The sequence below is a fragment of the Poecilia latipinna genome, unplaced genomic scaffold (genome assembly GCF_001443285.1).
Source record: "Poecilia latipinna isolate Pla-1442-1.1 unplaced genomic scaffold, P_latipinna-1.0 Scaffold1470, whole genome shotgun sequence".
Lineage (NCBI taxonomy): Eukaryota > Metazoa > Chordata > Actinopteri > Cyprinodontiformes > Poeciliidae > Poecilia > Poecilia latipinna.
In genome coordinates, this window is record NW_015114086.1 from 36,615 (window position 1) to 58,005 (window position 21,391).

At 37.5% G+C, this 21,391-nt stretch overlaps 1 protein-coding gene across 5 annotated transcripts in view; it reads left to right on the forward strand.

Moving 5' to 3' along the window:
* The first annotated feature begins 2,848 nt into the window (after positions 1 to 2,848).
* Positions 2,849 to 21,391, forward strand: part of evi5b (ecotropic viral integration site 5b) — a 55,593-nt gene continuing 37,050 nt past the window's right edge. For 3 of the 5 annotated variants that reach the window (XM_015057535.1, XM_015057537.1, XM_015057538.1), the window contains exons 1-2: positions 2,850 to 2,957; positions 13,748 to 13,980. In XM_015057535.1, the coding sequence (XP_014913021.1) occupies positions 2,865 to 2,957; positions 13,748 to 13,980 (326 nt within the window). In that variant the 5' untranslated portion in view covers positions 2,850 to 2,864. Of the gene's footprint in view, positions 2,958 to 5,296; positions 5,556 to 13,747; positions 13,981 to 21,391 lie in introns of those variants that run through there. The other 2 variants (XM_015057539.1, XM_015057536.1) reach the window with 2 other exon arrangements.

A 21,391-nucleotide genomic window follows, 5' to 3' on the forward strand; every position in this document is an offset into this window, starting at 1 on the left:
ACACGTCTGCTAACGCAGCGTTAATTAAATGAATTAGCACTCAAAAATATGGGGATACAATTATGAAAAATAAGCAGTGTTCCCCAAAGAAGTGCCAGTAGAAATGTGATTTCTAAACAACAGGAAGCAGAAACTGAGAAGAAGAACGGGTAGGCCACGTTTGAGCAGCACCGGTCAGGCATTAGCTGGAATAAATCCATAATCATCTGAACATAACAAACATGTTTTGAACCATCTGTCGACAGAACACAATGCCTGGATGTTTAGGGAATGCGTGTGGACTCAAATGAGGCCGAACTACAAACCATTTTGGAGTCTTTTAGTCTCCTTATGAAGGAGCCCGGAGCCAAAGACTGGGGCTGGGACTCCGCTGCACTGGGAAAAGAAAGATCGTCATGCGCATGCTTGCTAAATACTGCGTCACGGGCCGAGAAAGCACGAAACGCTTCTGCCCCCTGTCGAACCGGGGCGAAACATTCACAATAATTTGAGTGGGTACAGTCTTCTTTGCCTATATATTTTTCTAATAATTTAGTTCAGTTAAGACTGCGGGTGAAAGATGGCAAAACAGAAGTGTCAAAGTCCACAGATAATCCAGTCTGTCATTACTGTGTGGCAACCAGGAAAAAAAAAAAAACTTAGTGGAGATACCCACACGGATGAGCTAAAAGCTTTCTGGAGGAAAACTTTTGTACTTAGAGAAGAATAAAAATAATATTTATTTGGCATTGATGACAAGAAGAAACTTTTAAAGGTTAAGCGTGACAGCTCATCATGATGAGCAGGGGTGGCTGGAGTGTCCAAAGATTGTACACAAGTAAGATTAGCACTGCTTTAACACATTTTTACCCAATTAAATAAAAAAAGCAACAGTCAAAGAAATAACACAGAAAGACTGTTTTAGTACTAAGTCAGAAAATCTGACATTAATTAATATTTAGAAATGATGTCATCCAACAGAGAAATTTAGAAAGCTATGTGTAAGTTTTCATATTTTAAAAAGTAACATGAAATAAATAAATAAATGGCACAATTACAAAATAATAAATTATAAAGAAATAAACAAACTTTTCTAAATACGTTTTTTAATATATAAAACTCATGAAATTAATACTAGTAGCTACTGAACTATATCGCTATATCCAGTTATGATATAATGATTACTTTGGCTTCTTGGCCTCTAAATGGCTCAGTCGATAGAAAATATCAGAACAATGAAGCTTGTTACCAAAAATGATACAGAATATATTTTTAATTATGCGTCCACAAAAACACATTATTGAAGTCTTACCATTGCATTATCATTAATTTAAAAAAAAAAAGATAAATATTTAAAACAACAAAATAACTGCAACATTGAGGCCATGGTTAATGTGTGGAATCTACTGACCAGTATTTACAATAGCATTTTGCTTATTATGAATAATCCACACACCTATCTATCTGATACATTCAATCTAAAACTGGAACAGAGATATAGAAATGTTTCAGCTGATCTGATTGAGTGACGTTTTAAAATGGGGAACATGCTGTTCCATTGTATCAGCATTTTGTTCTGGTGGTGGCAACAGAGAATGTACTGAACTACAAATTAAACCAGCTTCTTGGCTTGACATTCCTCCTCAGGTTTAATCTTTGACTAATATTTGATTGTTAATTGACATGTTAACAGCACTGTATAAGGTATTGGATCTTTTACACTTTTTACTGTTTTTGCAAATCAATCAGGACCAACAAAATGTGACATTTTTAACAAAAAAAGACAGTATGTTTCACTTGCAAGAGAACTACGGCTTCAGAGAACATTTCTGTTCCAGCAAGGCAATGGGCCGAAGCATCCAGTTACAGCTAAAGAGACAAAAAGCTGGATGTTTTGGAGGGGTCTAGTTAAAACCCAGACCTTAATCCAATGGAGAATATGTGGGGGGATGTGGAAAGGTCTGTTCACAGCTCAGCACAGTTCAGCAGGAAGAATATCACTTGTTTTAAGTGAAATATTTTTGTTCTTATTTTCTGTAAAAACCAGGGGGGAGAGGATTTGTCAAAAAGTGTTTCATCCATCAGCAGATGAATATCTATGCAATCACTTATTTTACATGAAATTATTTATTTAATTGTCATTAATTAGTAGAAATCAGTTTTCACTTCCACATTGAAGGGGTAGATTTTTTGTTTGTTTTTTGATAAATAAAAAAATCTTGAAACTGATTGATTTGCAAAAGTAATTAAAGAGGTGAATACTTTATAGGCACTGTAAAAAAGTGTTTTGCCATTAAAAAGGAATATAGTAAGAAGACAATGGAGGGAGGCAATGAAAAATCAGGCTAAGAATGTCTACTCTTGTGTTGCTACACTCAGTTTTAGTTTATTTTCTCTATGACTCAACTTCTTCAGCCATCTTCACCTCGAACACTTGTGTGTTTATGTTTGTAGTTACGTAACGTTATCGGTGTGATGTGACGCGACAGACAGAGTGACGTATCAGATCGATGGGGCCACGCTCGGTCGTGATGTGTCTCCACAACGTCAGCTCCTTCCTGAGCCAGAGGAGTGTCCAAGCAGCCAACAAAAGACATGCGTCATGCCTGCTCTCACCTAAAACCTGAAAGGTAGGTTTGTGGACTGTTTGGTATGTGAAGCTAGGCAGTCACACAGATAGATGTTCCCCAGAATTCCTTTATTCCTCACCAGGTTTCTTTCACTCAGAGTTTCTGTTCACATTGTGAGACACTGAGTGAAGCCAGTCTAATTGTGGCTGCTGTAAAGTCATTGTTAGTAAATTCTGATTAGGTTAAGAATGGATTTTTAGTAGTTTTTTTTTCCCACTTATTAATAGCATTTGCTGCTTTTAGAATGAAGGTTCAATGAAAGATCAGTCAGAGATATCAAACAGCCTGAAACTCCACGCTGCTCCAACAGAAGTGACGTTTTTCTTTCCTTTCAGCAATGAACTCCAGGTAAGATATTTTAATATTGGAACACTGATTAGTTACACATTACATAACTCCTTATCATTCTTTCCAAATAATTTGAAAACTAAGGTACAAACTGAGATAATATTCGATCATAAGCTCAAGTTGGGATTTGTGCATTTAATAGCAAGGCAAGTTTATTTATGGAGCACCATTCAGACACAATCAACCAACGTACTTTACGGGGCATCACAGGAAACAAAAAAGAAAATAACAAAGCATAAACATGAGGACATAAAATAGCACTTGATGAGACAGCCTACTGACCCGTTCAACAAATTTTATTCAAAAGTCTATTTACTTGAGGAACTTTTAGTGAAACACATTATATAGATTAACTACACCAGATGGATGCTTGAATGCCTTTATTTCTATTAACTATGATGATTTTCTACTTACAGCTAAAGAAAACATGACATTTAAAATTAGAATATTACATTAGACCAGTGACAAAAAAATTAACACTGGGGTTTACTACAAAGTCTGCTTAATACCAAAGTACTTTTTGTTATTTTCAAAAGGTACTTTTAATCTGACAGATGAACCTCGTCAGAAAGCAAATCCTAATTTACCAAATATGACTGCACATGTTTACACTGGCTACAGTTTAAACCACTTTTCCTGATCCACTGGGATAAATTCAGTAAATGTGGACCACATTTTGGGAAATCTAGAATTTCCTTAACCTAACAGTGTGTTAAATCCTGAGACCCTGGACGAAAAAGCTTACATCTCTTCTTTACACTTAGTGTTTTGTGAAAGTGAACTTTTAAGTCAGTAGTCACCTACTTTGGTCAAAAATATGAAATCACAACGTTCCCACAGCTGCCCTGAGACAGAGCTGCTCTGACACGATTCATTCCTCGATGACCTTTGAGTCATTCACATTGTGTTTGTAATAGATAATGAAAGGATAAACAAGTTGTTGAGACTTCTGATTTGCTTTAGGCTATCTTGGTTTTGTATAATAACCTTCATATCAGCAGTTGTATAAGAAGGTCAGGGGCAAAAAGGTTCTCCATTAAAATGTGTGAGGTTTTTGTCAGGTACTCCATTTTCTTCTCACATTCCAAAAACATGCATGTGAATTAATAAGTGACCCTGAGATGTTTAGTGGAGAGTGTGACATTGTTTTTAGGGTTGTGTTCAGCCTACATCCTCCCTCTGACCCAGTCACTGCTCAGACAGGGAAAGGTCTTAAACCATTTTACCATGAGGGCCAAAATCATCAAGTTGAAAGCACTTGAGGACCACAAAAAACAAACAAAATAAATATGTAAATAAATAAATTCTTTAGAATTTTTGTATTTTGGTCTGCTAAAATACATTTTTAATGAAACAGAGCAGTGTAATTTTTGTAGATGAGTAATTAGATCCAAAATATAAAAAGGGTCCCTTATTAAAAGACAGACATATAATTTGAAAACATTTGAGTTGACTTTTTTTCCATGTGTGGGCAGGTGAGATTTTAGGGTTATAGGTCAGTGCTTCTGTATGTAGCAAAGTTTAATAAAAGGGGGATGAAGGAATTTCTTTGTTTGTTTAAGATAAAAGCAGAAACATGATTAATAAAAGAGAAATACTTAAAGTTTATTATTATTATTATTATTATTATTATTATTATTATTATTATTATTATTATTATTAGTAGTAGTAGTAGTAGTAGTAGTAGTAGTAGTAATAGTACTATTAAAAGATTTTATTTGTAAGTGAAAATCTACTCAAGAAAATGAAAGATATTCATCTGCATTAGTTAGAATTGCTAATCTGACTTCAGACACTTTGCCATAAACAGACTAAAGAGGGTAAGGAAAACCGAAGGATTCACCAAAAAATTTAATCTTGTTTTAGCAGAAAAATGTGACAATGTGGTTACTATTGAAATGTCTGTGAAAATTGTCACTCTAATTTCTTATCGATAAAGTTTGGTATGCTATTGTGAGTTTTAATGGCGTCGTTGTGGTCCACCCACAAAAAAACATTAGAGCCATTAAAACTCTAGTTAAATATCAGTGCAACATCAGTTATTGTGCTTGAATGCAACTTTTTGGAGTTATGCTCCAATTTTATTTTTGGCCCATTTTAGCTAAATTCACTTCTGATCTCCATTGTGAAAATAATTAAACTATCTTTTTTTTTTTTTCAAAAAAACAAAACAAAACAAAACAAAACAAAACGCTTTTGTGTTTAAGAATGTCGTACTTTCTCTTCATGAGTAATGGCAACGCTTTCCCATAAGACCCTGGATTGCAGTTCCTCACGTTGACCACTTGGTGACAGTGTTATATCAGGTTGGCGCATGCTCTGTTAGGATGTAAACAGTCGAGGCCGTGTCTGTGGGTCGGAGACATTTGTGTACACGTATTACGGCTGCATGGGCTGGACCGAGGAGTCAATGGGAACGGGCTAACTTAATGCTGGCTAGCTTTTCAAGAAGAAACCTAGCCGCACTGGCTTGTCCTAATTTTCTATGACCGCACGTAAAGCGTTTCCGAGCGGAACTTTTTCTCTGACTAGTGGAGCTTTATCTTCGTGCATGGGAAACAGGAGACATTTACTGCTGCTGGCTGAAAACGCTTCAAGGTAAAGGATGTCTTTGCTTTTTTTTCCGGGCTCGGTCTATTTACTGGAGTTGACTTCTACTCACTAACGGACTCAAAGTTATTCCATTGTTTTTAAAGTCAATACTGTGACATTGCGCTCAATTAATACAAATGGTTATTACTTAACTCTTACACTCGGTTTGTCGCAATATTACTTCGAACTGCGGCTTGTCAGTGGTGTCGATAGTGTTTGACGCGTTTGCAGCCGGAGACTTTTTAAGACTGTGGATGTTTGTTATAAAACCCATAAAATAAAATTAAGTATAAGTCGCCATTTTAGCTGCAGAAGGTAAAAAAAACAACGATGTCTTCGTTTAGCTTCAGCGGATTCTCTTCTCGGTAACGCCGTGTAACTTGTGGCGCTTTCTGGAAGAGAGACTACTGTTGAATTTGATGCTAGATCCCCATTTCAGCGCTCAGCACCATCGAGCCATAAAAGGAACCTGGGCAGCAGAGGCTAACGCGCCGCTTCTCTGTTTGCTGTTTGGAGATGAGCATGATTTACAGAGAGGGAAACATTATATGTGGAACAAGCAGAGGATTTAAACCGCTCAGCTGTGGTGCTGCTGCGATGTAGACTGTGTCTCAAACTCCGACTGTAGACAAGGGGGAAGAAATCCAGTAAACAAGGATGTTGTGGGTGATAAACCCACCTGAGATAACCATCTTTAACGCAGCAGAGTTCTAAATATTGCACCACTGCATTAAAACGGGAGAAAGTAGTAAGAATACAGAGACCTAATGAGAAACTTCATTAAGGTCAGAGAACAAATGAAAGACAACTTAAAAATGCCGTGTTTTGTTTAGGAGCTGTATTTTTTTTTTTTAAATTTACATAATTAACCTGAACGGCATTGAAACATTCAACAAGCCACGTTGTCAACAAGTCATGTGCAACAAAAAAGTGTTAGTTTAGCAATTTAACAAGCTGGCTCTGCATAAACACATTGTGAAAAGGAGGAAGGTGAGTTTCAAAAGCTATTTTTGCTTGCAAAATATCTGTGATGTCCTGTAGAACTGATAATGCCGAGTGTCGACTATCGGTGATGAGTTACACAAGGCAACGTGCGTTTTCAAGCATGTCCTATGCAGAGCTTCCCCCAGAAAACCTGCTAAGCCCAGTGGTAAGGGCAGTTATTGATTTAAAAAAATGTTGAAAGTTGACTGGAAATTTGAAAATATCAGTAGACAATTATGTGTTATTGGAAAACATTATTAACAATACTTAAAAAAAGGAAGCATAAAAATTACAGTTATGCTAAATAACATTTTTTTTTTGCACTTCAGTTGTGCAAAAATGCCATGTCTTTTAAAGTGTCCTAATTAAAGTGTCTTTTATCTTTGACTTGTCACTTCATTCTCTGAAGTTGTTAGTGTGGTGAACGGTAAAGTTGTCTGACCTCAGCCTCCCTATGTGTTCACATACTGACCATACTGTGTTGCCATTGCGCTTCCAACCGTTTCACCAAAGAGACTCTTTAGCCAGTCTTTGCTATTATCACTGTTACTAGTATATAAAAAATTCTATAGTAAATACAAAACAAAAAAAGTGATGCTTAGCCTGGTGGGGGCATAACTAAAGCCTAGTGGCCCACCAGGCTTATAATGCACTGGGTGAAGGCTTGTCATACATGGTATTAATTTTATTTCTGTATCTGGAAATCCTCCATAAATGCTACCAGGGACAAGCAAATCCTGGATGGGACATGTTTTGTTTTTGTAAAGCACTTTTGAATTTTGTTGCAGTAAAATGAGGGTGTGTGAATAAAGCTGAAGGAAAGGGATTCCCTGGTGCTGAAGATATCAGAACTATCTGTGGAAGCACCTGTTGGTGACTGGAAGTCATTACTCTCTATAAGCTAAAACTAATTGAAGATCTAGTATTATTTAGCAGCACACTGAAACCTGGGGCCTGTATCACATGTAAACTAATGTTCAAGGGTTGCCATTTTGTATTTTATTATACAATAGTTCAAGTTTTACATTTGCCCCTGTAGCAACACTCGCGTGGAGATCTAGTCCATCTGTATGTCGAATGTGAAGTTTCAGTCCCAGCAGCTGGTGAGAAACTAGTTTCTGTTCTTTGAATTCAGTCACACTGCCTGAACCAGATGCTTTATTTAAACACTTGAGTGAGTTCCTTCTCTGTTTCTTGGCTGCTCAGGCCCAGATGGTTCTTATGATCGCTGCAGATCTTCATCAGTACTTTTTCTGTGAGAGTTAGTTTGGCTGTGGCATTGGGCTGGAGGGGGAGGGGGTGAATTAAAGATTAGCTTTAAATCTTCTGTGACGTGAAGCTGCACAGGGTTTGCTTTCCTGCACCAATTGGTTGGGCTAATGATGTGTTGAGATGAAAGTAGCAGTAACACATCTTGCTCTTGAGTTTATTTAATAACAAACAGGATGGAAATAGCATTTTTTAAAAACACCAACATACGCTTTTTGCTATCAAAACTAGTGTAAATTCTTAGTAACTGTACATCACAGAGCCTCTGTAATCCTCCTCTGGTGTTGTTCTGGTAGACACAGTACATGTGAGCTGTTGGGTGGGGTTACACCGTTAATTAGACCACAAGTGTTGCTGCCTAGTCTGATTTTATTTTGGGGCGCTAGACTATCGATCCACATTATGTTAGCATTTTGTTTGTTTACACTTGTTGACACCATAGCCTATTCTGATCTACAAAGGTTTAATCACTTGCTTCAGTGCATAAGTAACCCTAATTTAAATAGGCCTACTTATTATTTACTTAATTTAGGCCTGGGTCATTTTATTGCTGGACAATAATTGTCCTTGAAGTTATTGCAATAAATGATAATATTGTAGTTTTGAAAAAAAAATTCAAGTAATGTAATGGCTTTATTATAATCTGAAATATTAATAAATCTTTAATTTCTAACCTAAACATTTAACACTGGAGCTGGAAGACATTTTAAATATGCAAAATAAATAAACAAATCAAATGAATATCAAAGTCTTTTTAAACAACATTCAAAAAAGGGGAGTTTAGACCAACGCTCCAGAAAAACAACTAATTATGGAAATGGAAATTATAGAGATTGTTGTTTTAATTTGTATGAATGCAATGAATTGATTTTAGTGCTTATTGCAATAGCTTTATCTATAGGAATAAATTAGCTATTGTGTATACTTATTAGACATAATTTTTAGGTGTTATTTAATTGCATTAAGTCTAATTTGTTAGCAGAACTTTCCTTTGTTTGGACAACTCCCATAGCATGACACTGCCTCTGCCATGTTCTGTTTCCATATTCTGACCACACATTTTAAAAAAATACACTGAAGCTAATTTGTTGTAACATAGCTAATAGTTCAAAGGTTCTAGAGGTGTAAATACTTGGAAAAGGATTTTGTGCAAAACAGTATGTGCTTTTATTAAGGCAGGGATTCATTTTAACTATAACTTAAAGCAGATAAACTACTGCTTTAAGTTATAGGAGTCAACTTGCAGGTCCCAACTTGTTTGTCCGTGGCAAGTGGCATAGCTGAAAGAAATGTTGCTATGGGCGATGTGGTCTGGCTCTGCGACCAAAACGCACTAAGGGGGCAATTCAAGATGTATTAATTCACTGTATTAAATTATTAAATTTCATGTCTGGTTGGCTCTGCAGTGGAACTAATTTTAGGAAAGCTTTTTGCCTGGTTTCAATAGATGTAACCAATTAACTTTTACACATTTTCAACAACATAATTGACACCTTTATTTATTTATGCAAAAGATGGATTTCTGTCATTATTCTAGTCACTCAAAATGTTATTTTGGTCCTATTTCCAGCTCCTGTGATTGAGGAAATAAATTAGTAGAAGTAATATAACTCTTAAAGTTTAAACTTTGACTCCATTTTTTACCCCAACATACTGAGATGGCTATGCATGCAGTATGAATTTCTAAAATCATAAGCCAGAGTCTAGACATTTCATTTCCTACCCCACTAGAAGGCTAGCAGTGCTTGTTGAGGAGTAGCCTTCAGCCCGGTCATTGAAATGTTGATTGTACATTTGGAAAGTATGAGCTGCCCTGTGCGTGTGAAGAGAAAGGCCTTTCCACCTCACTTCGAGTGTGTTATTGTGAGCCAAGCCTGGGTTTCAGTGCTCTCACACCATGGTGTCCATTGCAGAGCCTGAGAAGGTTATTCAGGAAGAGAAATGCAATATGAAGATAGGAGCGAGTGTAGCTTAGAAGTTTTTTTGATTTGTACATGTAGATATAATTTCTAACCATTTACCTGGTTTATTTTCCAGCTATTGTGACTCATCTGTTCAGTTATGATAAGGGAAACACTTCTCACTTCTTCCTCTGGTCTTTTTCACTTCCCCAATTGCCCTGATGTTCCACTGCTCGGACCCTCTGTAGCTTCATTAGCTATGCTCCCAGCATTTCTGGGCCTCTTTCAGTTCTTTGGCAAACAAAAGCAGCAACAAACCCCGTATCCAGGATTTACGGGGAATTCCTGCTTTCATCGGCTCGGTTCACTGGACACAATATCTTTAAGACCAACCTTGATCCTGACATCTGACATAGTAGAACCAGAGTCTAAATTTAAAGTTGCTGCCACATAATTTTAAATCTTTTCAAATCCATCTTCATCTAGGATACATTCACACCAGCCCTGTTTAGTCCATTTTAATCCGACTCTAGTTGGTTTGCCTAGAAAGTCCAGTTCTTTTGGGGAGGTGTGAATGTGTAATCAAACTCTGGTCTGTCTACTAACTTGGGTCTTGGTTGGTTTAAAGTGAAGTCTGGCATGGTTTGAATGCATATGTGGACTGGAGACCGCTCCAAATGCAAGAGGTGGGCTGTGGTTCAGGGCATTCTGGATAAATCTGACCAAAACAAATGCCTATGTCGAGTGTTAATGGGAGAAATGGAGACAAAAGAGACATCCTACAACCACAAAAATCTTGACGCCACTCTGTTTTGGTTTACATCTTGTGAAGAAGGAAGTTGATCTTAGTGTCTTCTAAAGGAGTTTTTGAGTTATTTGCTTCTGTGGTTCTTGGTTCTGCCACAGATGAACAGGTTTTTGAAAGGATTTGGTTGGTTTGACACATTGCAGTGTGAAAGAGAACGGCACCAGCTCAAAATGTAGCACATTTTGGTCCTGAACTGAGCTCAGACTATCAGATGTGAAAACGCCCTTAGATACATAGGAAGCTGCCTTCAACTTTCTAGATATCAGATTTGAAAGAGCACATGTAGAGCTGTTCTTTAAGGTGAAATCTGACTCACTAACGTTGTTGGTCATCAGCACCATAAGAAGCCACGTGGCCCGGCTTTCTTTTATTTTGCTTTCAAAGGGGAAAAAGTCCACAGACGATCCTAGTCTGACTCAGAGCACCACAAAGCTTTGGGTGGGGAGAAAATAGACAAATGCAAATTAAGAGTTCAACTTTTTACAATCAGCTATTATTCTTTATAAACAGAGTTGCTCACTGTTCCACTTTTTATGTCCTTTTAAGCTGTAACTATTTAACCATTTTTAAATGAATTTGGCTCTGAATACCTACCAGTCTCCATGCATCCTGAGTTGAACACTTGTGATTAGATCTCAGTTATCTGCTCTGTATGCAAATAAACATTTGGGCTAAACCACATAGCCAGTTGTCAGCTAAACAAGAAAAGAGGCAATCTGTTGAATGCTTCAATACACCTAGTGGGGAAAAAAAACAACTCCACTGAGACAAAACCAAATTTAAATTACTTAAAACCAGAATGTTTTTTGCTTCCAGTCTGTTCTACCCAGTTTCTGCTGTAAGTGGAAGCAGATGTGACATTAGACACTGCTAAAACATCTCATACCTTCAACTTGTAACAGACTTAAATCTATACTTACAGATTTAAAAAAATAACACAACAATATGAAAATATAATATAAATATAATGTACAATAAGAACAAATGTAAAATTACACACAGATACTTACACCACTACAGAATTATAGTGTTGGCATAATCCTCCTATCATTCTAGAAGAGTTTATGATTTGAATTTGGACAAAAGAAGTCTTCCTCAGTTCATCTATATGCCATTTATTTAAGTATTTTAGTACTTTACTTATTGATAGGAAGGATTAAACTTATATGTCAGATAAAAAAATGTTTGAGTCCTTGTGCCTTGAGTTAATTAAAAAGTCTGTCAAAGAATTCATGTCGCTTGAACTTTTACAGATTTTTACAACTTATGACAAAATGTAAATGTTGTTAGGGCCTGTTTCCCTTCGGATATCTGGAAAACTAATACTTTTTAATGTGTTCCAGTCTTCCATCCACACAAAGCTCCATATTAGTGTTTGTGTGCACTTATGGGTAAACAGAGATTTAGGGTTCCATTACATTACTATCTGCAGTAAGTAAAACGGCATCAGCTGATTGGCTAACAAAGGTTTTAGCTTTGCACCATGCTGCATTTGGCATTTTTAAAACAACACAAATGATATATTTGTGCGAGTTCATTTGGATAAAAGGTTTTCTGAAAACGATCGCATGTGTGACACTATTTTTTTAATAAACTCTGTCAGGGGAGTTATTTGTTTCATAAATTTGTACGTGTGTAGAAATATGTAGTTTTGCAGTTGAATAGATAACTTCCTCTGCCTTTCTTTCATTGTATAAAGGGTGGATTTCTGGAGTTGTGGTTTTTTGCAGCTTCTTCATGATCCTCTGATTAATACCACCCCTGCTTGTCCTGTTAGTTTGGATGCATGGCAGTTTGTAGTCGTGCCACGCCCTTTCCATTTTCAGGTGATGCACTTAATTGTGCTCTGTTAGGTGTTTTAAACCTCGGGATAATCTTCTTTGGCCTAACACTCTGCAATACTGGGACTAAATTACACACAAAGATTCAAATGCTTGAACCAATTTTACATTATATTCATCAAAAATGTTGAAAGACATTTATGATTCTTCTTTGATTCTTATTGACTCATTTGTGTTTCTCTATTACATTAATTTAAAATTTGTAGTTGAACATGGAAAAAGTTGAGAATAGAATAGAAACATCTTATATTGACCCTTAGTGGGAAAGTTGAGGTAAAACAGCAGCAAAGTGACTGGTAGATGCAGATTCACACAGATAAAAATAAAGAGACTGAAGAGTAAAGGGGAAATTTGCAGAAAAAAATTAAGATGTACAGTTATTAAAAATGGCATACTGACATTAAAAGAAATGTGTAACTGAGTATCAAAAATAAACACAAAGAGTGCATGGATAGATCGCTGCTGCTGCTGCTTCTTTTTACTCAGTAGTTTCTATTCTAAATTGTTTCCTGCCTGCATTATGACAGCCGGGCTTTTTTTTTTTTTTTTTTTTTTGTGAAGTACAGCTGTGTGGAATGACTGTGACTGTAGCACTTTGACCCTTCCTGCAAGTATGATCAGCATATGACTGCAAGACTCTGTTAAGTCGGCTGAATGTTTAAAAGTCTGAGCGAGTGAGAGCGCGGTTCAACAAGCATCTGAAATCCTTCTTTTGATGGATATGGAGATTTAAAACAGCTTTGTCATGGAAAGCGGCTGAAAGGGTTGGATTTCTGGGAGGGAAAAGCAGGTAGGAAACTTTCCTGATGTCACGTCTTTATATGCTTTTGGTCAGGATTTGTGTGTTGTTTTTTTCAGTGGTGGTTCTGAAAAGGAAACTGATTTAAACAGTTTCTATTATAATTCTCATGTATGTATGTCTGCCCAGGTCTGAGTGTCGGTCAGATTACGTGTCACGATTTGTCGCCATTTTTCCCCATGAGAGGGAATGATAATGTTAATCATTGCTCTGCTCTGTAAAAAATTCTCTTTAGCAAAAGCAGGACTTCTTGTTGTTAATCTGTTGGAAAAAAGGAAAAGTGGCTAGAATGTGTTGTTAAAGTAGCTTTAAAATGAAACCAACCCAACATCCACTGCTGATTGTCACGATTCAGTCCTGACTCATCAAACGTTTGCTGCAGCACAAGCAAGCAGTTTGAGGTATTGATCAGGAAATCAGAACATTGGCTATAGCGGAGTGAAAGCTCAGCAGCCGCATCGATCCGTTCCCCTCTGACTGGACGACGTCTGGTTGGCATGGATCTAAGTTTAGACGGTGACTTATTGTGAGACTGAGCCCGGTGAGGTCGGAAAGTGATTACATAATAAAAAGACTTGTGTGGTCTTTCCCTGCAGGTGGCGACAGACAAGGTTGCTGGAAAGCTGAGTTCTACTCTCTCATGGGTGAAGAACTCGGTCTCCCACACCGTCAGTCAGATGGCTAGCCAGGTGGCCACGCCCTCATCTCTACAGACCCCCACCACTTCCTCGTCCACGTCTCTGTCCTCGCCCGCCCTCTCGCCGTCCTCCCCAGCGCAGCTCAGCCCTGACGATGTGGAGTTGCTGGCCAAGCTGGAGGAGCAGAACAGGTCAGTGGTCTGGCTGACGCAGCTTATTCAGTTACCTTTGCATGATGATGCAAGATGGGATTTTTTCTTTTTTTTTTTCTTTTTTCCAAACTGAATTTCTCTTCTCATTCTTAACAAAAGTTGGGTCTTTTTCCCTTTTTGTATTTTTGAAGTACATGATTATTGTTTTGTTGCGGTAGCCCACCAGGGGAGACATTGTTTATAACTTCTTTTATGTCAATAACTGGCAAAGAAAGCCTTTTCTGTGCAAAGGTTTCTAGTCAGTGTTCATGTTCTTCAGTCATAAATGAATCAGATTTAAACTGCAGGTGAAGATTGGGTAACATGACTCATCAGAGAAACCCAGCCACACATGCTCACTATTACAGTTTTTATAATAGGAATTCAAATATAATGCTTAAAACCGCCAAGAGAGAGTATGATTGTCTCATCATACTTTTTTTGTTTTTAAGTGAATATACACAGACAAAACAAAGTCCAGTGTGGTCCTTCAGGTATTCGTAGCATGTAGTGGGTTTTTGTTGATATGAAAGAAAAAAATTAATATAATAATAAAAAAATAATAATCAAGCATTATGTCCTTAATTATTAAGTTCTTAATTACATTACTGATCATAAGAAAATTAAGAATACTATTACTAATGAAGTATTCTCATCAGTCTTTTGAAGGGATTTAACATTTATGTTAGAATAAGAACCAATCTCAACTCCCCAAGATTATTGATCATTCACTGATTACACTGGCCAACAGCCAAAAAATTGTCTGGAGTTTTTCAACTGTTTTAGGGTCATGTTGATGAGCTGAATCCAAAAATCACATTGGTTTTGCTCAATCAGGTCAATTTTCTGAACTATGGAGCAACATGAGCATCAAAATGCAGGACTTGTTTCCACATCTGGATCAGTTTCCTGAGAATCTGATCAATGAGTGACGAGCAGGAGGAGAGACTCCATCAGGAGAGAAAAGAAATGGAGACGTAATATTCAATTTACATGTACGCACCCTTATCAGTGTTTATTATTCAGTTTACAACAATCTAAGTTTGTTGCATATAATTAATACACTTTGTTAGAAAACAAATTTTTTTTCTCCTAAAATCTTTTTTGGATGAGAAATATTAATGGAAATGAACTGATAACATTACAAAAATATAATCAATTTAATCAGAAGATTGGATTATTCTAAATCAGATTAGAATAAGAAAGTGACCTGATTGAGAAAAATGGATGTAATTTTTGGATTCCATGGTTCAAAATATAAAAAAAAACATAGACAACTTCCGAAAAATATTTTTTTGCAACCCAGTCTTACTAATGTTGACTGGAGAATCCACGCTGCAGGATGTGTGGCCATTCTTCTGTAATCCTCAAAGATCTGTGAATTATGACAAACTTCTTAGATAAAACTGATCTGAATTCAGTTTCACATCATAACTGCTATTAAATGGTCATAATTGTGGGGCTACATGATTTATCAGCACCAACAACGGTATCGAGCAATTTTAGTAATTTTTTTTTAACATGTTGTTATCGGTTCGGCAAGTAAAACTGGGCCAATAGTAACAAATGAAATATTTCAGATTAAATTGTCCTTTGTGTTTCTGGAGGAGGCTGGTCATGTGGTTTTAGTTTGGTCATGTGACACTAACCGTGATGCCGTGCAGCACTGCAGGATGTCTAACTGAAACAGAAGAAATGCCAGCACTGTGGTCGTTTTTCTTTCACAATATTGAAATAACAGAAATACATATGATGCAATGTTGTCACATACTGGGTATCGACCATGGTAGCAAAATTAATAGTGGATATCGACATCTGCACTAGTTTTCATATAGGTGCATCAGGTTTTAATGAAAATCTGAGCTTTCCTTTTTCCTCCGTCTTGCAGTTGGGTTGGAAGTAGATCATTTAAAATCCATCTATCCATATATACATTTTCACTTTTTACACTTTTTTAGCCAAATGTCAAACGAAACTATCTAATTTTAAACCTGTTTTGTTCTATTTTTAATGTTTTTAATGGGAATTCTCGGTTGTGGTGGATGGAGATCTGTGTTCCCACACTGCTGCAGCACTCCTACAGGGGGAGCCACTGAGCAACAGAGGTAGGGCTGGTCTAATCAACCGCCTGGTTGTAGATCGCTCAAAGGAAACACTCACCAGAAACAGTCCTGGCTGATTAAAAACGGTTCTGGGGAAAACTATTCTGGAACCAATAGTGGAAATGTGTTTATTATTATAGAACGGCCCTATTATATGGATTTTCAAACCAATAATTTAAACATTTATGCTAATGTGGGCAGAACCTGCTGTGGCTCCTTGTCATTTCACTCTTTCGCCAGTTTACCTGCCCACTTAGTCCAAACAAACTCCCATCTGGTACCAGCAAACTCACTAAAAGATGTGTGTGTAGGTGTGTATGTATGTCATTATAAAATTAAACAACTGACTGAACATTGTGGTGGAAGGAGAACATTAGCTATGGGTACAATTTTTTTCTGCATGAGTAGATGTTTTTTTAAGTACCTTACTAATGTACATAGATAAAATGATGGCTTCCTCTCAGAATTTAGCAGTATCATTTCAGGTGACCTGTTAATTTGGCAAGGTTTATTTATTTATACAACATGAAAATATAAGATTTCTTGACATTTTAAAAAGAATATCCCAATATTGGCTAAATCTTGCTGTGTTGTCTTGTTGGCTTTGTGTTCAGAATACCTGACACAGTCACTGTAGAAGTCCTTTCCATCCCCCTCTTATCTGCACACACCTGAATGACATCTAGCAGGTTGTGACTTGCTAACTGGAGACTAACTCTAGGAAATTTACACTACATTTTCTTTTCTTTGTTTTTATCAGGTTAGCCTGTTTTTGCTCTGTGGCATCACAGCGCTTTTGATTTGAATCTGGCCTTCAGTAAGGAAAACGTTCCGAGCTCATCGACTAAATGGTTCTCCTCAGTTTGTATCTCATCTGACAACTGATGTTCAACTGGCTTTACACTGATTTACTCTGCAGTGAGAGATTGTAGATGAGATCAAATCAAATGTCGCTGTCGATTATCACTTTTACAACAATGTTCTGTCTTGTTGCTGAACTGATTGGTTTTGTAGGAAGACCAATAACTTGCTGCAGGCTCCCAAAGGCCACATCACAGCATGCCAAGTGGTGTATGCATGGAATCACCAAGGGTGTGTGTTGTAAATTGAGAACGTTGTTGTGGCCTGCTGATTCGGTCGTTGTTCACATTGAATTAATAGACTGTTAGAGGATGACGCAACAGCCTTCTTTTGCCAGCTCTGGGAATTCTTTCTCCGTTGAGCCTTTCATCCATGGCTGAGCAATGTGTGTGTGAGAGTAGAAGAAGCTATTACGGCACAAATGTGCCACTCACTCTTATTGTTGAGGGTTTGTTCACTTGCTCACTGTTGAATCCATCACATTGCTTGTCCAGCTAAATAACTTTTTCTTGGATACGTTTCTTTTGGGTGAACAGATCATTGCCTGTATGATTCTTTCAGAGTACCATTCTGTTAAGTGAAAAATTAGCATTTTAGCTAGTAATGGGACACAGTTAAATGCAGGGTCTGTAATTGATTAATCATATAGCAATGACAAAATTAGCAATATTTTTAATTTAAAAACAAAATTCTGCTAAATTATTAAATAGACATATGAGCTCAACAACAAAGGTATTTGTTGTTTTTAATTTGGTGCTTAGGTTATTCAACCACCACATTGATGCAAAGTGCAATGCTAAACATTCATCTTTCCAGAGTTTCAGGAACTCCTCATCATTCATGGAACGTCTGTAGAAATGTGGACTGTGGACGCTGACATTAGCATGCTGCTGCTACTGCATGCTTTGCATTGAGATGCTATTTTAGGCCTCAATAGCTTCACTGGTGTGCTAACTCCTTTTAGCATAACTAGAACACAATAGACTTGTCCAGTGTCCAGTCAGATCAATTTTTGTGGCAAAAATTAAGTCCCAAGAAAAGCAGCTTTATTGTCCATTGTTGTTTGCGAATATCGCTTGTCTGTCACATTTACAGGAGTACCAGCAACACATGAATGCAAAAGTTCCTGCTGGAACGTTCATATGTTAAAAAAGAAAAAAAAAATAGCTATTAATTTTGGTAAAAACATTTTAATGCGTGAAAATCTAATTAATTACTTAATTTTAGCTTGCTTGTTCCTGCATCCAGCTAACTGAGCTAAGCTTTAGCCACATGCTAACAGTAAAATCATTTTGTCATCAAGGAACTTTGAGACCAGCTGCAGCAACTACAGTGAGGACTTTGGTATTGGTGTTCAAATCAGAGATACTGCAACTGCTTACCGCAGGTTTGTGTGCTTGGTGAGGCCTTTGGACCCGGCAAAACAGATAAAGGGTATGAGCTTCGTCCCGTCCTGCCACAAGAACAACAGAATCCAGCACTCACTACTGCGCTGTCTAAGTCCAGATGTGTCAGCTTTGAAGAAATCCCAAAGCAATGAGGAGAAAATTATGAGTTTATCTTGGTAAGGTGATCTTACTTCATGTTATACTGATTTAAAATGCAGAAAATGAGAGTGGAGATTAAATTAAAGGTTAAAGTATCTTATTTATAATGTGGATAGAAGTTTAATTGAAAATTGGCGTTTATTTGCTGCATCTCTTGCTTGATCATCATTAGTCCACGTTACTTATTTCGTCTTCTGGCTGTTTAACTTGTGGTGAATTATTAGCAGAGCTCATAGCAGGTTCAGGTTCAACTATAAAACGCAGTTCATTAATTTTTCTACAAAGTGTAAATTCCTCCAGTCTCTGACTTAGGCATTCTGTCTCACTCTGTCCGTAATGTAGTATTTTCTGTTCAGTCCTCTCTCCATGACCTAACTTTGTCTGGAACCCTCAGCCATTCTGGGACAGCACTCACTGTCCTCACAGGCTGCACTGGAAAGACCTCAGACTTTTTTTTTTTCCAAGATCAGGTGTCGGAGTGTTTGTTTCTGTGTCATGGTTTAAAGTTGGGTCTCCTGTTCTCCACATGCTGCTCCTAGATCAGTAACTGCTGCAGTAAACATGAGGCGGTGCATCAGTCATTTCCTGAAGACCCAGATCAAACTCTAGTTGTCTCCAAAAAAACTTGCAACCTCTTTCCTTCTTTACTGAAAAGTATTGAATCTTGAATGTGATTGTTGTTTACATTAAGTAAGAAGAGTAGTTTGTATGAATCAAGCATGTGGTCAACATCTACGTATGATTACACGCTGCATGGCTGTTGGACTGTTTTCTCACGGAATCCTTTCTGGGCATCTTTTGAAATTCTTCACTAATTACTAATTGGCTGATGCGTTTGCAGCTCATCCAACTTTGACACAATGAGTTATTTTAAACCTGCAGAGCTGCCTTGCTGAACACTTGGTGGCTTGTAAATAAACAGTTCTGACCTAAAAATGGTTCCATCATTGATGTGAACACAAGATTCAGTTTGCGTTGTTGTCAGGTAACTTGCACAGCGAAAGGAAGGGACTAATTTTAGAAACGTCAGGTTTATAGCTGCTTCCCTGCAGTGTCTGGTTTTACTTGGTAGGGTGGAGAACTGCAAAGTAGCTTTTTACTTTATTTTTATCACAATAAAACCTCTTGCTGAAGTACCTTTCTGTTCACTAAGCAAGGTTTCCCCCAGAAAACATGCTAAGCCTGGTGGTAGGGTGCTAGGGAAGTCATTCATCCAGCGGCCTGTTGTGTTTTTGACTTGAAAAGTGTTTAAAGTTGACAGGAAATTTGAAAATATAATTTGATAATTGCATGTTATTAAAAGATTGGAGGATTACCGTATTTTCCGCACTATAGGGTGCACCGGATTATAAGGCGCACCTTGAATGAATGGCCTATTTTAAAACTTTTTTCGTATATAAGGCTCAACACATTATAAGGCGCATAGAATAGACGCTACAGTTAGGGTTGCCACCCATCCCATATTGAATCTATACGATTTGTAACGTACTCTACAAATGTGGATGTGATAATAAAGAACAGATCCCCGAGTACTTTATATAGCAGGCTGTCCCAGTCATTGTTTCACTCATGGTGTTGGTGTTGTGATATTGTCCCCAACTGCTTTCTGGGTAACACAGACCAACTGACATGCTGCCCCGCAGTCTCTGTCTCTCTTCCCCCGTCCCCTCCAGCTTTAAATGTATAGGGGCTGGTCCCTTGGCAACCCTAGTCGAAGCACCCCCTGAAGCACCCCGGATGAATGTCTAAAGCCAATTTGTTGACATAAAGAATGTCAACAAAACAGTCCGACTCCGGTCAGCGAAGAGAGCCTTCCGCGACTGGGCCGGGGCGTGGCCGGATGATGGTCACCCTTCTCCGTTCACGCACAGCATGTTGATGGAGAACGTGGTGCTAAATGACCTGCAGACGACCTGATTACAGATGGTCGGTAGGTAGATAGATCAGTCAAACTTTATTAACAAACCAGCTTTCTGACAACTATCCCAGCATGCACCGCGCGCTTCTTCTTCTACGGAAAAAAATGAAGTCGGTGGCTGCTTACCGTAGTTGCTAGACCTGTTGTGGCTCAGTATTGGACCATATATAAGGCGCACCGGATTATAAGGCGCACTGTCGGCTTTTGAGGAATTTGAAGGTTTTTAGGTGCGCCTTATAGTGCGGAAAATACGGCAATTCCTGAATATCAACTATAAAGTCTTAAAAAATGCAAAAATTTTAAAAATAAAATTTTTTAAAAATAAATAATTTTAAAATAAGCAATGCTGAGCCTGGTGGGGGCACATGTAAAGCCTGGTGACCCGCCAGGCTTATAATTCCCTGACTAAGTATATATGAAGATATTTCTGTTTGCCATATTAGTTCCTTGACTTTCCGGTGGCACGTTAACAAGTTGCTTGTTGCTCTTACTGCTGATGGACCTTGAAGATATTAATATGTAAAAGTATAAATGCTCACATTCCAAATATGTCCTCATTTTAGACAGCTTTTGAATTATCAAAACACTTAATCGGATTAATTGTAATCCACTTATCAAAATAAAAGTCAACTAATTAAGTAATTGATTAATCGTGAACTGGCATATATAGCCTTAAAAAAGGACATTTTCTGAAAAGAATAACACAGTAAGAGCAGTAATTACCATATTTTCCGGACTATAAGGCGCGCTCTCATTTATGGCATCCATTTCTGTATTTAACCCATACATAAGGCGCACTGGATTATAAGATGCATGCTAAAACATACGGTCAACAAAAAAAAAGGTAACGGAATCAAAACTGTAAGTTTAGTTGAACTTTATTCGACCATGTAACAATACACTCAGAAATTCTGCATATACCGGAGGCATATGCTGCAGAACTCGGACAACATTTCTCTGATTGGTTTATTGCTGCTGGCCTA